Raw genomic sequence first — 15,723 nt, forward strand, 5'->3', positions numbered from 1 at the left:
TTTCAGTGTCTTGCCGGTCTAAGAATAGAAGTGAGGTCTTTTAAGGCACGTGCTAGACACTGTACTTAGCCAAGGTCAAACACGATTCTTGCCCTTAAAGGACTTTCAGTCTAATTAGCAGATAACACAAATACGATTTTAGATTTGAATGTATTATTTCATTCGTATTCATTCTCGGGAAAACTCTCCACCCTGAAATTTCTACAGGCCATTCATTCTTTACTAAGGTGGCAAAATGTTTCTTCCTGGAGTCATAAGGTCTACCTTTCTCTCTGAGGGATATCTGGAGGATGTGATTAGCCACTTAAAATGTCCTCCTTTTGGGTATTTACTTTGAAACTTTATTTAGAGGTTTTAAGTTTCCTGAAAAACAGCAATGGTTTGTGATCAATAGAACACAGATCTCTTCCCTGCCCTGTGCGAAGTTTGTTCTAAATATGATCCCGTAATCTTGTACTAGAAAAGCTGAAACATTTTCGCTGTCACCTTTAACCAATTAAAAAGCAGACAGGGCACTGCCTATTTTATTAAAACTTAGGATCTCTTCCAGACTTGTAGAGTTCTTTCGGGACTGTAGTCAGATTTCAGATCAAGAGAAAAGAGAAAGTTAAGCCTAGGTGAGCTTTCACAAGTGTCCTAGTCAAGAAACGGCCTCCAATAATAATTGTGGTATTTATTATGTGCCCAGCATACAGTAAATTCAAGGTAAATTCAAGATAATCAGGTCCCACGTGGAGCTCACAGTCTAAGTAGAAAATAGAGCAGGCATTGAATCCCCATTTTCCAGATGAGGGAGCTGAAGGAGAGAGAAGTGAAGAGACTTGCCCAAGGTCACACTGCAGACAAGTGGAGGATCGATCCGGAATTAGAATCCAAGTCCTCTGACTCGCAGGCCTGGGCTCTTTCCACTAAGTCTTGCTGCTTCCCTGCCTTAACTGGGTGATGAAAAGAATCACAGCTTATTAGGCTTTTAAGAGAAGCAGCGAGGCTTGGGAGTCAGAGGTCGTGGGTTCTAATCCCGGCTCTGCCACCTGTCAGCTGTGTGACTTTGGGCAAGTCACGTAACTTCTCGGTGCCTCAGTTACCTCATCTGCAAAATGGGGATGAAGACTCTGAGCCCCACGTGGGACAACCTGATTATCTTGTACCTACCCCAGCGCTTAGAACAGTGCTTGGCCCAAAGTAAGCGCTTAACAAATACCATCATTATTACTATCATTGTTATTTGAAAAAGAATTCAACAGAAAATCTTTCATGAGGGTGATTAAAGTAAGTAATCCAATCAGAGTTTGAAAATTTGGGGAAGGAGTATGGCTTAATGAACAGAGCTAGACTGTATACTGGAAGCTCACTGTGGGCAGGGAATGCCTCTGTTTATTGTTGTATTGTACTCTCCCAAGCACTGAGTACAGTGCTCTCTGCACACAATAAAGCGCTCAATAAACATGATTGAATGAATGAATACAGCACAGGCCTAGGAACTGGACCTGGATTCTAATCCAAAGGGTTCCCGGTCTCATTTTCAATCTAAGAGGAAGGGAAATATTAATTCATTTTTTGACAGCGATTGAGTGTGGCCCGCCAGGAATTCTAGGTTAGGCTCATTGGGCAAGACCTTATGTCTCCGGTCAAGTTTTCTCGAGACTGTCTCCTGCTTGGGAGAATTCCCTTCTGACAACTGATATAATAATAATGTTGGTATTTGTTAAGCTCTTACTATGTGCAGAGCACTGTTCTAAGTGCTGGGGTAGATACAGGGTAATCAGGTTGTCCCACGTAAGGCTCACAGTTAATCCCCATTTTACAGATGAGGTAACTGAGGCAGAGAGAAGTTAAGTGATTTGCCCACAGTCACACAGCTGACAAGTGGCAGAGCCGGGAGTCGAACCCATGACCTCTGACTCCGAAGCCCAGGCTCTTTCCACTGAGCCATGCTGCTCTGGTGGACTCTTCCTCCCACCCCACCACAAGCCTTTCTGAGTTTTTGAGAACCTCTGGTTTAGAAGTTGGATTGGAAAAATCTGTTCCTCAACTGTGTTCATTCATTCATTCAATACTATTTATTGAGCGCTTACTATGTGCAGAGCACTGTACTAAGCGCTTGGAATGTACAGTTCGGCAACAGAGACAATCCCTGCCCATTGACGGGCTTAGTGTTCAATTCTGATTCCACCAGGTGTAAATATTTTTATGTTGGTCTCTTCCACTAGAGTATAATCTCCTAAATAATAACAATAATAATAATGGTATTTAATGCCAAGCACTCTTCTAAGCGCTGAGAGAGACACAATCAAGTCCCACAGGGGCTCTCAGTATAAGTAGGAGGGAGAACAGGTCTCAAATCCCCATTTTGCAGATGAGGGAACTGAGGCACAGAAAAGTTGAGTGACTTGCCCCCATGTCACATGGCAGTTGAGTGGCAGAGCAGGGATTAAAAGCCCGAACCGCTAACTCGCAGGCCCAGGCTCTTTCCGCGAGGCCCTGCTCCTTGTGGACAGGGAACGAGTTTTCTGATTCTGTTGTACTTTTCTGAACTCTTAGTATGGTGCAATGGAAGCTTAATAAACGTAATTATTGCTACCCAGTGAGCCAAAAGGTTTGGACCTTAAATACGGCCAACATTTTCTGGGGAGAGATGTTGTGTTCTCTTCCAGAAGCACCGTAGACACATTAAGCCACATCATTTCCCCCGAACCTAGTCGGAAACATCTCCTAGAAGGAATCTTTTGGGACAGTGTGCTGATAATCAATCGATCATATTGATTGAGCACTTACGGTGTGCAGAGCATTGAACTAAACCCTCAGGAGAGTACTTTATAACAATATAACAGAGTTGGTAGACACATTCCCTGCTCACAACGAGCTTACAGTTCAGGGGCAGAGACAAGATATTACTATAAATAAATAAATTACAGATAGGGACACGAGGGCTGTGGGGTTGAGGGAAGGGTCAATAAAGCCGGGAATCTGAGAAAGGGACACTCTATTTACAATTCAGTCAAAATTTTCATTTCATTTTTCTCACGTTGGTGAGAAAATTCAATCTGGCTGAAATTCTACATCCCATTACTATTCATTCGATCACATTTATTGAGCTCTTACTGTGTGCAGAGCACCGGACTATGCACTTGGGAGAATTAACAGGCACATTCCCTACCCACAGTGAGCTTACAGTCTAAAGATTACGCTCCCTTAACTAGAAAGTAATTTATTTGGCCAACTGGTCAAATTTCAAAGACATTGGCCGAAAAAAGAAAAAAAATCAGATTGTCAGTGCTTGCTGGGAGAGGTAAAGGAAAGAATCTGGAGAAGGGGCTGGAGGGAATAGTTTTTCTTCTCTGATTTCTGGAGGGTGAACTGTTGCTCGCTTTCCCCAGTCTCCCCCTCGCCCCCCACCCCAGAATGCAGTAAGGAGAACAGAGCTCATTAGTATTTGGGAGGATGCCTTGTCTCCCAGAATATTTGTCCTCAGTCCATTGATAATCTTCAAATGTGCTGTGGAAAACCTTTAGGGCAGTGTCTAATATTTCATCTTAAATGCGACTGCTGAATTAAACTTGGCTTCCGCTCCCCTCCTCAGCCTCTCTTTTTCCAAATCCGGATTTGGGAAACATACGGAAGTCATCCAGGATTTTCCACCCCCCTATTCTACTGAGTCTGTGGGAAAAGGATGAGGAAGACATTATGAAGAAAACACTTGGGGCTTTTTGAGAGAAATAATAATAATCGTGGAATTTGTTAAGTGGTTACTATGTACCAAGCGCCGCCGGCTCTGCCACTTGTCTGCTCTGTGACCTGGGGCAAGTCGCTTCACTTCTCTGGGCCTCGGTTACCTCATCTGGAAAATAGAGACTGAGACTGAGAGCACCATGTGGGACAGGGACTCTGTCCAACCTGATTAGCTTGTAATAATACTACTAATAATTATGGTATCTGTTAAGCGCTTACTATGTGCCGAGCACTGTTCTAAGCGCTGGGGTAGATACGGGGTTATCAGGTTGTCCCACGTGGGGCTCACAGTCTCAATCCCCATTTTACAGATGAGGTAATAATAATAGTAATTATAATAATAATGTTGGTCTTTGTTAAGCGCTTACTATGTGCAGAGCACTGTTCTAAGCGCTGGGGTAGATACAGGGTCATCAGGTTGTCCCACGTGAGGCTCACAGTCTTAATCCCCATTTTACAGATGAGGGAACTGAGGCACAGAGAAGTTAAATGACTTGCAAATGGCAGAGCCGGGATTAGAATAGCGAAGCAGCATGGCTCCTTGGAAAGAGCCCGGGCTTGGGAGTCAGAGGTCATGGGTTCAGAGGTCATGGGTTTGAATATTGTCAGCTGTGTGACTGTGGGCAAGTCACTTTACTTCTCTGTGCCTCAGTTCCCTCATCTGTAAAATGGGGATTAACTGTCAGCCTCACTTGGGACAACCTGATGACCCTGTAGCTCCCCCAGCACTTAGAACAGTGCTCTGCACATAGTAAGCGCTTAACAGATACCAACATTAATTAATTAATTAACCCAGGTCCTCTGACTCCCAAGCCCGTGCTCTTGCCGCTCAGCTACGCTGCTTGTACCTATCCCGGCGTCCAGTAGAGTGGCTGGCACATAATAAGTGCCTAACAAGAACCATTAAAAAAAAAGCATCTGGAGAGTACAATACAAGAGAGTTGATAGATGCAATCCCGGCCCTCGAGGAATTTACAATCTGGTGGGGAAGACAGACGTTAAAATAAATTACAGGTAGGGGAACCAGAGACTATAAGGAGATACACCTAAGTGCTGAGGGGGCGGAGTGGATAGCAAAGCGCTGGAGAAGCAGCATGGCTCAGTGGAAAGAGCCTGGGCTTCGGAGTCAGAGGTCATGGGGTCAAATCCCAGCTCGGCCACTTGTCAGCTGTGTGACTGTGCGCAAGTCACTTCACTTCTCTGGCCCTCAGTTACCTCATCTGTAAAATAGGGATGAAGACCGTGAGCCCCACGGGGGACAACCTGATTACGCTGTATCCACCCCAGCGCTTAGAGCAGTGCTCTGCACATAGTAAGCGCTTAACAAATACCAACAATATTATTAGTGGGTATGGACTTAAATGCATAGGTGAGGCAGAAGGGAGAGAGAATAGGGTAGGGAGAGGAGAGATTAATCAGGGAAGGTTTCCTGGAGGAGGCATTATTTTAGTAAGGCGTTGACGAAATAGCCGATTTTGCTCACTCAAGCCCCAAACCCCTTTTTCCTCACATTCATCTGCTCAAATGATTCAGATAATAATAACCTCAGTAAATCAATCGCATACACTGAGGGCAGGGAATATGTTCGCTAATTCCGTTGTATTGTACTCTCCCAGGTGCTCAGTACAGTGCTCTGCACATAGTAAGCGCTCAATAAATACGATTGAATGAGTGAATGAAAGCGGTCAATAATCACCACGGATCGTCTAGACTGTGAGCTCACTGTGGGCAAGGATTGCTGCTCTTTATTGTTGTACTGTACTTTCCCAAGCACTTAGTACGGTGTTCTGCACACGGTAAGCGCTTAGTAAATACGGCTGAATGAATGAATGACCTTTAAGGTCGTTGTGGGAATGTGTCTGCCATATGCAGCGTGGCTCAGTGGAAAGAGCCCGGGCTTCGGAGTCAGAGGTCATGGGTTCGACTTCCCGCTCTGCCACTTGTCAGCTGTGTGACTGTGGGCAAGTCACTTCACTGTGCCTCAGTGACCTCATCTGTCAAATGGGGATTAAGACTGGGAGCCTCATGTGGGACAACCTGATGACCCTGTATCTACCCCAGCGCTTAGAACAGTGCTCTGCACATAGTAAGCGCTTAACAAATCCCAACTTTTTTTTTTTTTTTGAGCTCTGACAGTGCCCTGGTTCTGCTAATATTCACCCGGGGCTGGAGGTTCATTCATTCAACCGTATTTATTTGAGGAGTTCGTCCTGGTTTACTGAAAGAGTCCGCGACCGCACCCTCCACGTCTTCAGCACACCGCCATCGTCACGCATCACAACGCTGTCCTCACACCGCCATCATCAACACAACACACCGCTGTCAACGCAACACCCGGCTAGCTTCGACAGCATCTATCCTCTAGCACCCTCCCGCTCCCCAGCATCTTTAAAGCCCAGCCACTAGGCCCTCTGATTAAGCACTGGAGAAGGGGTAGGAGAAGCGGCGGGGCCCGGTGGAAGGAGCCAGAGGACCTGGGTTCGAATCCCGGCTCCACCACTTGTCTGCTGTGTGACCTTGAGTGAGTCACTTCACTTCCCCGGGCATCATTTCCCTGATCTGGAAAATAGGGATATGACACCGAATCTCCCTCCTTCTTGGGGTAGGGTAAGCGCAGCCAGAAGCTGTCGCCTCGTCTCCGGTGGCTGAAGGATTAAGACGATGGACGAGAAATCCATTCGGGTTTCATTCAGTAGTATTTAATGGTATTTATTGAGCGCTTACTAGGTGCAGAGCACTGTACTAAGCGCTTGGAATGGACAATTCGGCAACAGATAGAGACAATCGCTGCCCAATAACGGGCTCACGGTCTAAAGGAGGGGCTCACGCAGGAGGTTCGAATCCTGCTGATCGTGTTTCATTTGAGAGCGGCAGTATGATGCAGTGGGTAGAGCACGGGCTGGGAGTCGGAAGGTCGTGGGTTCTAATCCCAGCTCCACCACTCGTCTGCTGTGTGATCTTGGGCAAATCACTTCCCTTCTCTGTGCCTCAGTTCCCTCATCTGTAAAACGGGCATCGAGACCGTGAGCCCCACTCGGGACAGGGACTGTTTCCAAGTTAATCTGTCTGTATTCACCCCGGCGCTTAGTGCAGTGTCTGGCGCGTAGTAAGCGCTTAACAAATGCCATCGTCATTCCATTGTATTTACTGAGCACTTACTGTGTGCAAAGCACTGTGCTAAGAGCTTGGGAGAAGTAGCACGGTGTGGTGGATCGAGCACTGGCCTGGAAGTCAGAAGGCCATGGGTCCTAATCCCGGCTCCGTCGCTTGTCTGCTCTGTGACCTTGGGCAAGTCACTTAAACGTCTCTGTGCCTCGGTTCCCTCGTCTGTAAAATGGGGATTGAGACGGCGAGCCCCATGTGGGACAGGGACTGTGCCCAACCCGATTTGCTTGTATCCAGCCCAGCGCTAGTACCCAGTAATCGCCTCACAAAAACCATCAACATCATTCAATCGTATTTACTGAGAGCTTACCGTGTGTAGAGCACCGTACTGAGCGTTTGGGAGAGTACCACAGAACAGCAATGAGACAAATTCGTGTCCACCACGAGCTTCCGATGGACCAAAGAGTCCGAGCTCCCCTTGGAGATGTCCGGGAGCTCTGAGAAGAGTCAGCCGGGGTTGGCCTCCGCCTAGACAAGGTGGCCACCAGGTCCCAGGGGCCTCTGGACCCAGGACTGCCTAGCCCTGGGCTGGGGTCTGGGAAGAAGGATGGATGGATGGATGGATGGATGGATGGATGGATGGATGGATGGATGGATGGATGGATGGATGGGTGGGTGGGTGGACGGAAGGATGGATGGACGGACGAATGGACGGGCGGGTGGATGGACAGACAGATGAATGGATGGACGGGGAGGAGCCAAGGGAAGAGGGCGGGTGGCCAGAGGAGGAGGAGAATCAAGGAAAGAGGGAGGCGGAAAGGGGATGGGGAGGAGAAGGAAGGGAGGGGGCAGGGGAGGGGCAAGTAGAAAGGGGAGGGGGAGGAGAAAGGGACGGGGGGGCCAAAGTGGGAGGGGAGACAGGGGAGTACAGTGCCTGGCACTTAGTAAGTGCTTAACAAATGCCATGATGATGATGATGATTATTGTTAATAAAGGGATGGGGGAGGATGGGGGAGGGGAGAATAGGGGAGAGGAAGGGGAGATTAGAGAAGGGGAGGGGAGGACGGTGGGGGGGAGAAAAGAGAAGGGGGGGGAGACTGCGGGAGAATAAGGGAGAGGGAGGGAGGTTAGGGGAGGGGGAGGGGAGAACGAGGGGGGAGAATAGAGAAGGGGGAGGGAAGACTGGGGGGAGAATAGAGGAGGGGGAGGGGAGACTGGGGGGAGACTAGGGGAGGGGGAGGGGGGGTCTAGGGGAGGGGAGAATAGAGAAGGGAGGGGAGAATAGAGGAGGAGGGAGAATAGAGAATGGGGAGGGGAGACTGGGGGGAGACTAGGGGAGGGGGAGGGGGGCTAGGGGAGAATAGAGAAGGGGAGGGGAGACTGGGAGGAGAATAGAGGAAGGGCAGGGGAGACTAGGGGAGGGGGAAGAGGGAGGCGCGGGGGGGGGGCGGATAGAAAGGGGAGGAGAAGAAAGGGAGGAGGCAGGAAGGGAGGAGGGATGGAAAAGGGGAGGAGGGAAAGGGGGCGGGAAAGGGAGCGGGGGGAGGAGGAGGAGGAGGAGGAAAGGGGAGGGGCTGGCAGAGCAGGGGAGGGGGCAACAGCAGCAGCAGCAGCAGGAGGAGGAGGAGGAGGAGGAGGAGGGAGAAGCCGGCGGAGGTCCGGATCTCTGGGCGGCCGCAGCAGCCGCAGCCCGGCCGGACTCCTGGGTCCTTCCCCGGCCCGGCCCGGCCGCTTCCTCCTCCAGGGGGGCCGCCAGCCTGCCACCGAGGACTTGGGGGGGCGGGAGGGGAAGGAGGTCGCTTTTTGGGGGGGCTCCCCCCCGAACACCCGCAACTTTTGCAGCCGGAGGAGGCCCCCCGCGGAGGCCGGAGCGAGAAGGCGTCATGGTCAGTGGTCCGACCCGGTCCTGGGGGGGGCGGGGGGCGGGGGCAGGGCCGGGGGGCGCCAGCCCGGCCCTCCCCGAAGGGGAAGAAACTTTTCTCCAACTCTCCAAACTTTTGGGGGGCCGTCCCCGGGCCACGGGGCCGGGCCTGCCAGGGGCGCAGCGGGCACGGGGTGGGCACCCCACAGGGAAGGGGGGCGAACCCCGGGGGCGCCAAGGACTGGCAGGGGCACGAGGAGGGGCTCGAAGCTCGGAGGGGGCAAATCTCGGCCGGCTGCACAGTCGACGATCGTCGAAACGGGGTCCCCGGCGAGGGACGGGGTGAGGGGTCCCATTTATTAGGCGGGGATGTCCTCTCTCTGTTGCCGAATTGGCCATTCCAAGCGCTTAGTCCAGTGCTCTGCACACTGGAAGCGCTCGATAAATACTATCGAATGAATTTAATGTAGAAATCGCAATAGTTGTAGGATGCCTTAAGCGCTTACTATGTCCCGGGCACTGTACCGAGCGCCGGGGTGGACACGAGAGAGCCACGGAGTGGGGGGGAAAGTCGCAGCGTTTTGCCAGGCCAAAGCGTGAGAAATGGACAAGGCTTCTTTTTAGGGCCCCCAAGGTGGGAAACGAGCCTTTTTTTTTTTTAACCCCCAAATAAAGAATTGACCTTTGCACCCTGGTTGCAATCTCGGAGCGGTATCCGCCCTCCGGTAGAGAGGGCGCTCACTAGGTGTCCGGCACTGTGGTAGACGCAGGGCCATCGAGTGCCCCACGGGGCTCAGGACAGGTAGTGAATCCCCCTTTTGCAGATTCGTTCATTCCTCCATTCGGTCGTATTTATTGAGCGCTTATAGTGTGCAGAGCACTGTACTGAGCGCTTGGGCAGTAAAATTCGGCAACAAATAGAGACGATCCCTGCCCACACAGGCCTCACAGTCAGACGGATGAAGGAACCGAAGCTCGGAGAGGCAAAGCGACCGGCCCAAGGTCACACAGTGGACGAGTGGCGGTTTGGGGATTAGAACCCAGATCCTCGGACTCTCAGGCTCTTTCCAGTAGGCCGCGCTTCTTCTCCGCTTCCCCAAAGGAGTGTTGACCCGAATTGTCTTTGGAAATTAACCTTACCTGACTCACACTGGGAGCCCGTGGGACCGGGCCCCCTCAAGCAGTCAGTCACCTTGTATTGGGTTCAGGAATTGTGTCAGTGACATTCCTGGGGTGTTGGAATTCTTGGAATTGTTTCTCTCTCTCAATTGCCAGCTGGGTATGGTAGTGAGAAGCAGCGTGGCTTAGTGGAAAGAGCCCGGGCTTGGGAGTCAGAGGACGTGGGTTCTAATTCCAGCTCTGCCCCTTGTCGGCTGTGTGACTTCGGGTAAGTCACTTCACTTCTCTGCGCCCCAGTTACCTCATCTGTAAAATGGGGATTGAGTGTGAGCCCCACCTGGGACAACCCGATTACTGGTATCTACCCCAATGCTTAGAATTGTGTTTGACACATAGTAAGCGCTTAGCAAATGCCGTAATTATTATTATTTGAGTGTCCAGGCTTATGAGATCCCAGCATCAGGCTGATAGAAAATCCCTTTTCCCCTAATGGTAGTGTCAGGAGGCTTCTGAGATCCCAGCGTAAGAGAGATGGAAAATCCACCCTTCCCTCCTTTTTATCCGTGTCAGTTTTTCAGTCGTTGTGGGCAGGGAATGTCACTGTTTATTGTTGTGTTGTACTTCCCCAAGCGCTTAGTACAGTGCACACAGTAAGCGCTCAATAGATACTATTGAATGAATGAGGGTTTTCGTAGGAACCCGCGTTCAATACCCTGCCGACCCCTCCAGGACCAAGCTCTGAATTCAGCCCCGTGTCTGCTGGGGCCAAGCAGGTGAATACAGAGCATCTCAACCCTGTACCCACATCTAGACTGTAAGCTTGTTGTGGGCAGGGAATGCGTCTCTTTATTGTATTGAACTGTCCCAAGCGCTTCAGACAGTGCTCTCTACATAGTAAGCGCTCAATAAATATGACTGAAGGAATGAACATCATCCTTATCACCATCTCGTCAGCTGAGCTCTGTTTTAGGACCATGGGAGAGTTCACCGGATTCCAAACACCCGGGCCCCGCAGGGGTTTACAGACTAATTGGGGAAGACAGATATGAGAAGCTGCATGGCCTAATGGAAAGAGTATGGGCCTGGGAGTCGGAGGACCTGGGTTCTAATCCCGGATATGCCCCATATCTTCTGTGTGGCCTTGGGCGAGCCGCTTAACTTCTCTGGGCCTCAGTTATCTCACAGGTAAAATGGGGATTAAAACTGCGAGCCCCTTGTGGGACATTTATTCCATCCAACCTGATTATCTTGGATATACACCAGTGCTTAATACAGTGCCCGAAACATAGTAAGTGCTTAGCAAAATACCGTTTAAAAAGTAAAAAAAAAACCACCCACAATTGTGGAGAGAAAGACTGATGTGTCGGGACGAGATAGGTAAACTAAACCATAGAACAGCGCTTGGTATGGTGCCTGACTCATAGTAAGCGCTTAACAAATACCATTTTAAAAAAAAAGAAATCCGTATCAAGTAGAAGTGCTGAGAATGGGTGTGGGATTCATAGCTCTTAAGGAGGCTGGTGGGTGGGCATCCTGTTGCAATAGCTCAGTAGGCGGCTTCTCTGGGTTTGGCATCCCCGGGCCAGGAGGGGTACGTAACCAACTTTGGAGCGGGCACTTTTTTTTTTCCCATCGCTGCAAATGGGCAAGGCTGCGTGCAGCCAGGGGCCGATCTGGGTGTCAGACATGGTAGCTGCGGCCAGGATTCCCTGCCAGGAGAGTTGGAACAGCTGGCCGTCCCGAGAAAGGGGTGCCGTTCCCACAGCCAGTCTGATTTGGTTTAATTCACAAAAGCCAAATGGATTTTTCGGCTGCCTGGCGGACTTCGGCCCGCTCATCCCTAATGGAGCAGGAGCAGAACCCGGCCTCAACCTCTGTTGTTAATATTGATGGCTACAGTAAAAAGGTTTCACGTTCACGGTGCCCCAAACCTTGTTCTAACTCTGCAGGGGGATTACATCATCCATGGCTGAAATGGCTGAAAGGACTAAAAGCCTCCGAACTGGTTTAGCCTTTCCCAGTTTTGTTTTTGTTTTTTTTGTGGAATTTGTTAGCACTTACACTGTGGCAGGCACTGTACTAAGCTCTGGAGTAGATACGAGCTCATCACATTGGACGCTGTCCATGTCAATCCCCATTTTACAGATGAGGTAACTGAGAGAAGTGAAGTGACTTAGCCAAGGTCACACAGCAGACAAGTGGGAGAGCTGGGATTAGAACCCAGGTCCTCTGACTCCCAGGGCTGTGCTTTAAACACTAGGCCACATTGCTTCCAAGTTGTTTAGGGTGCGAAGTCAAGAAATATCCAAGCAATAGGGTTCTGATCGGACGGTGGCCAGGGTGTTGTACTTTTACTGTTGTTTTTTTTAACGGTATTTGTTAAGCACTTACTACATGCCAGACACTGTTCTAAGCGCTGGGATAGATACAGGCTAACCAGTTTGGACACAGTCCATACACCACATGGGACTCCGGTCTTAATCCCCACTTTACAGATATGGTAACTGAGGCACAGAAAAGTGAAGTGACTTGTCCAGAGTCACCCAGCAAGCCCGTAGCAGAGTCAGGATTGGAACCTGGGTCCTTCTGACTCCCAGGTCCATGCTGTATCCACTAGGCCGCACTGCTTCTCTGTTCACATGAGCTTAAGCCTTCCGGTAGATGTCATTTGGGGTCTTTGGTTTGTGTGGCATTGGGAACGAATGCCTGTCCACCTGCTCAGAGTCCCCTAATGCTCAGTCAAGGGTCGTGATTAAATCATGCCTGACAGGGAAGCGAGTCACATCCTGTCTTTCAGAACCTCCCTCCTACTACTTCCAGTTTCCTTGACGGGTGAGCAGCCAGATCAGAGAAGCGGCTTGGCCTGGTGGAAAGACCGTGGGCCTGTGAGTCAGAGGATCTGGGTTCTAATCTCGGCTCTGCCATGAGCCTGCCGTGTGACCTTGGGGAAGTCATTTTACTTCTGTGTCACAGTTACCTTATCTGCAAAATGGGGATTCGCTACCAGTTCTCCCTCCTACTTAGACCGTAAGTCTTATGTGGGTCAGGGACTATGTCTGACCTGATTATTTTGTATCTTCCCCAGCGCTTAGAGCAGTGCTTAACACATAGTAACACATACCACAATTATTATTATTATAATTATTGTCATTATTGCCCGAGAGGTCCCATCAGCATGCCAGATCTTTATCTTCTTCTGCCCACTCACAGAATTTAATAAGTAGTATTCATTGAACACCGACTGGGTGCAATGAATTGTACCTAGCTCTTGGGAAGTCCAAAACAAAGAAGTCACGAGTGCCCTGCCCACGAGGAGATTATTCTCTAATCAGGGAGACAGACCTAAAAACTGTACCAAAGAGTAGTCAAGATAACTGAATGTGCAGTGGATAAATGTAATAATAATAAATGTGTTAAGCACTTACTATAGGATGCTGAGCACTATAAGTGCTGGGGTAATAATAATAATAATAATAATTATAGCACTTACCGTGTGCCAAGCACTGTTCTAAGCACTGGGGTAGATACAGGGTAATCAGGATGTCCCACGTGGGGCTCACAGTCTTTAAAAAAAAAATGGTGGTATTTGTTAAGCGCTTACTATGTGCAAAGCACTGTTTTAAGCGCTGGGGGATACAAGGTGATTAATTTGTCCCATGTGGGGCTCACAGTTTTAATCCCCATTTTACAGATGAGGTAACTGAGGCACAGAGAAGTTAAGTGACTTGCCCAAAGTCACACAGCTGGCAAGCGGCAGAGCCGGGCTTCGCACCCATGAACTCTGACTCTCAAGCCCAGGCTCTTTCCACTGAGCCACGCTGCTTCTCCCTTTTACAGATGAGTTAACCGAGGCACTGAGAAGTGACTTCCCCAAGATCACATAGCAGACAAGTGGTGGAGCGGGGATTAGAACCCACGTCCTCTGACTCCCAATCCCGTACTATTTCCACTAAGCCACGCTGCTTCTCACAGCAGACAAGAGGCAAGGTAGCAAGGTAGAGACAAGATAAGCAGGTCCCATGTGGGGCTCACAGTCTGAGCAGGAGTGAGTACAGGTATTGAATCCCCATTTCGCAGATGAGGGAACTGAGGCAACAGAGAAGTGATTTGCCCAAGTTCACACAGCAGACAAGTGGTGGAGCCAGAATTGGAACCCAGATCCTCTGACCCCTGGCCCGGGCTGTAAATGTAAATACAAATAGTCTGAGGATTATGCTATCTATTCCGCATTTACCATGTACCAAGTAGAAGCAGTGTGGCTCAGTGGAAAGAGCACGGGCTTTGGAGTCAGAGGTCATGAGTTCAAATCCCAGCTCTGCCACTTGTCAGCTGTGTGACTCTGGGCGAGTCACTTAACTTCTCTGTGCCTCAGTTACCTCATCTGTAAAATGGGGATGAAGACTGTGAGCCCCAGGTGGGACAACCTGATTCCCCAGTGTCTACCCCAGCGCTTAGAACAGTGCTCTGCACATAGTAAGCGCTTAAGAAATACCAACATTATTATTATTGAGAAGCAGCGTGGCTCAGTGGAAAGAGCACGGGCTTTGGAGTCAGAGGTCATGGGTTCGAATCCCGGCTCGGCCACTTGGCAGCTGTGTGACTTTGGGCAAGTCACTTAACTTCTCGGTGCCTCAGTTACCTCATCTGTAAAATGGGAATTAAGACTGTGAGCCCCACGTGGGACAACCTGATTCCCCTGTGTCTACCCCAGCGCTTAGAACAGTGCTCGGCACATAGTAAGTGCTTAACAAATACCAACATTACTATTACTATTATTATTAAGTACTGAGCAAATACAAGATCAATCGATAAAATATATAATACATGTATAACGTAGCGATATATAATAATATATATAATATTTTACACACACACATTGAGCTCTGTGTGCAGAGGACTGTATTAAGTGCTTGGGAGAGTTCAAGAGATGAAGACGTAATCCCCACTCTCACTGAGTTTACCGTCGAATCCGATCAGACACGGTTGTCTCATTCCATTCTTCCTTCTCTGAATTTGTGACTTCAGGGAGGAAGGAGTAAATGTTGACCTGCTCGTGATGTACGGGGAGTTTACACCGGGTTTATAATAACAATAATAATAATAATGATGGTATTTTGAAAGCACTTACTATGTGCCGGGCACTATACTAAGCGCTGGATACGAGCAAATCAAGTTGGATGCAGTCCCTGTCCCATGTGGGGGTCACAGTCTCACAGCTTTAATCTCCTTTATACTGGGAACTGAGGCACAGAGGAAGTGAAGTGACTTGCCCAAGGTCACACAGCAGACGAGTGGCAGAACCGGGATTAGAACCATCGAGGGGACTGGCCCCACAGCCCTTATGTACATATCTATAAATTATATATCTATAATAACATCCGTCTCCTCCTCTAGACTGTCAACTCATTGTGGGCCCAGGCCCCTCCATGGGTTTACATGATCCCTGCCCACAAGGATCTCTGGACTGTAGGTTTCTTTTGGGCAGGGAACATGCCTACCAGCTCTGTTCTTTTGCTCTCTCAGCCAGCCAGTCGATCGTGTTTATTGAGCGCTTACTTTGGGCAGAGCTAAGCGCTAAGCTAAGCGCTTGGGAGAGTACAGTACAACAACAGACGGACACATTCCCTGGCCACAGTGAGTTTACAGTTCAGAGGACGAGCTCACAGTCTAAAGGGTGAGTTTACAGCCCAGCTCTGCACAAAGAAAGGGCTCAGTGAATACGAATGGTTAATCGAAGGAGTTTACGGTCTGGAGTTCATCGTCTTTCAACTCAAAAGACAGCTAGACATGCAGATACACACGTGCACTCACACTTGGGAGTTATTTTTATCTAGAGATGCCACTTGGATCAACTGGCTTGACCTGAACCTTTTTCTTCTTCTTCATAATAATAATAATGGTATTTGCTA

The 15,723-nt window shown here is 49.4% G+C and overlaps 1 protein-coding gene across 1 annotated transcript in view; it reads left to right on the forward strand.

Annotated features, from left to right (window-relative positions):
* Positions 1 to 8,454: 8,454 nt before the first annotated feature.
* The window catches only part of MYO1E (myosin IE), an 86,038-nt gene continuing 78,769 nt past the window's right edge, over positions 8,455 to 15,723 (forward strand). Inside the window, exon 1 of the mRNA XM_029070831.1 lies at positions 8,455 to 8,720. Coding sequence (XP_028926664.1) covers positions 8,718 to 8,720 — 3 coding nt within the window. The 5' untranslated portion in view covers positions 8,455 to 8,717. The remainder of the gene's footprint in view (positions 8,721 to 15,723) is intronic.

Source organism: Ornithorhynchus anatinus, chromosome 8 (genome assembly GCF_004115215.2).
Source record: "Ornithorhynchus anatinus isolate Pmale09 chromosome 8, mOrnAna1.pri.v4, whole genome shotgun sequence".
Classification (NCBI taxonomy): domain Eukaryota; kingdom Metazoa; phylum Chordata; class Mammalia; order Monotremata; family Ornithorhynchidae; genus Ornithorhynchus; species Ornithorhynchus anatinus.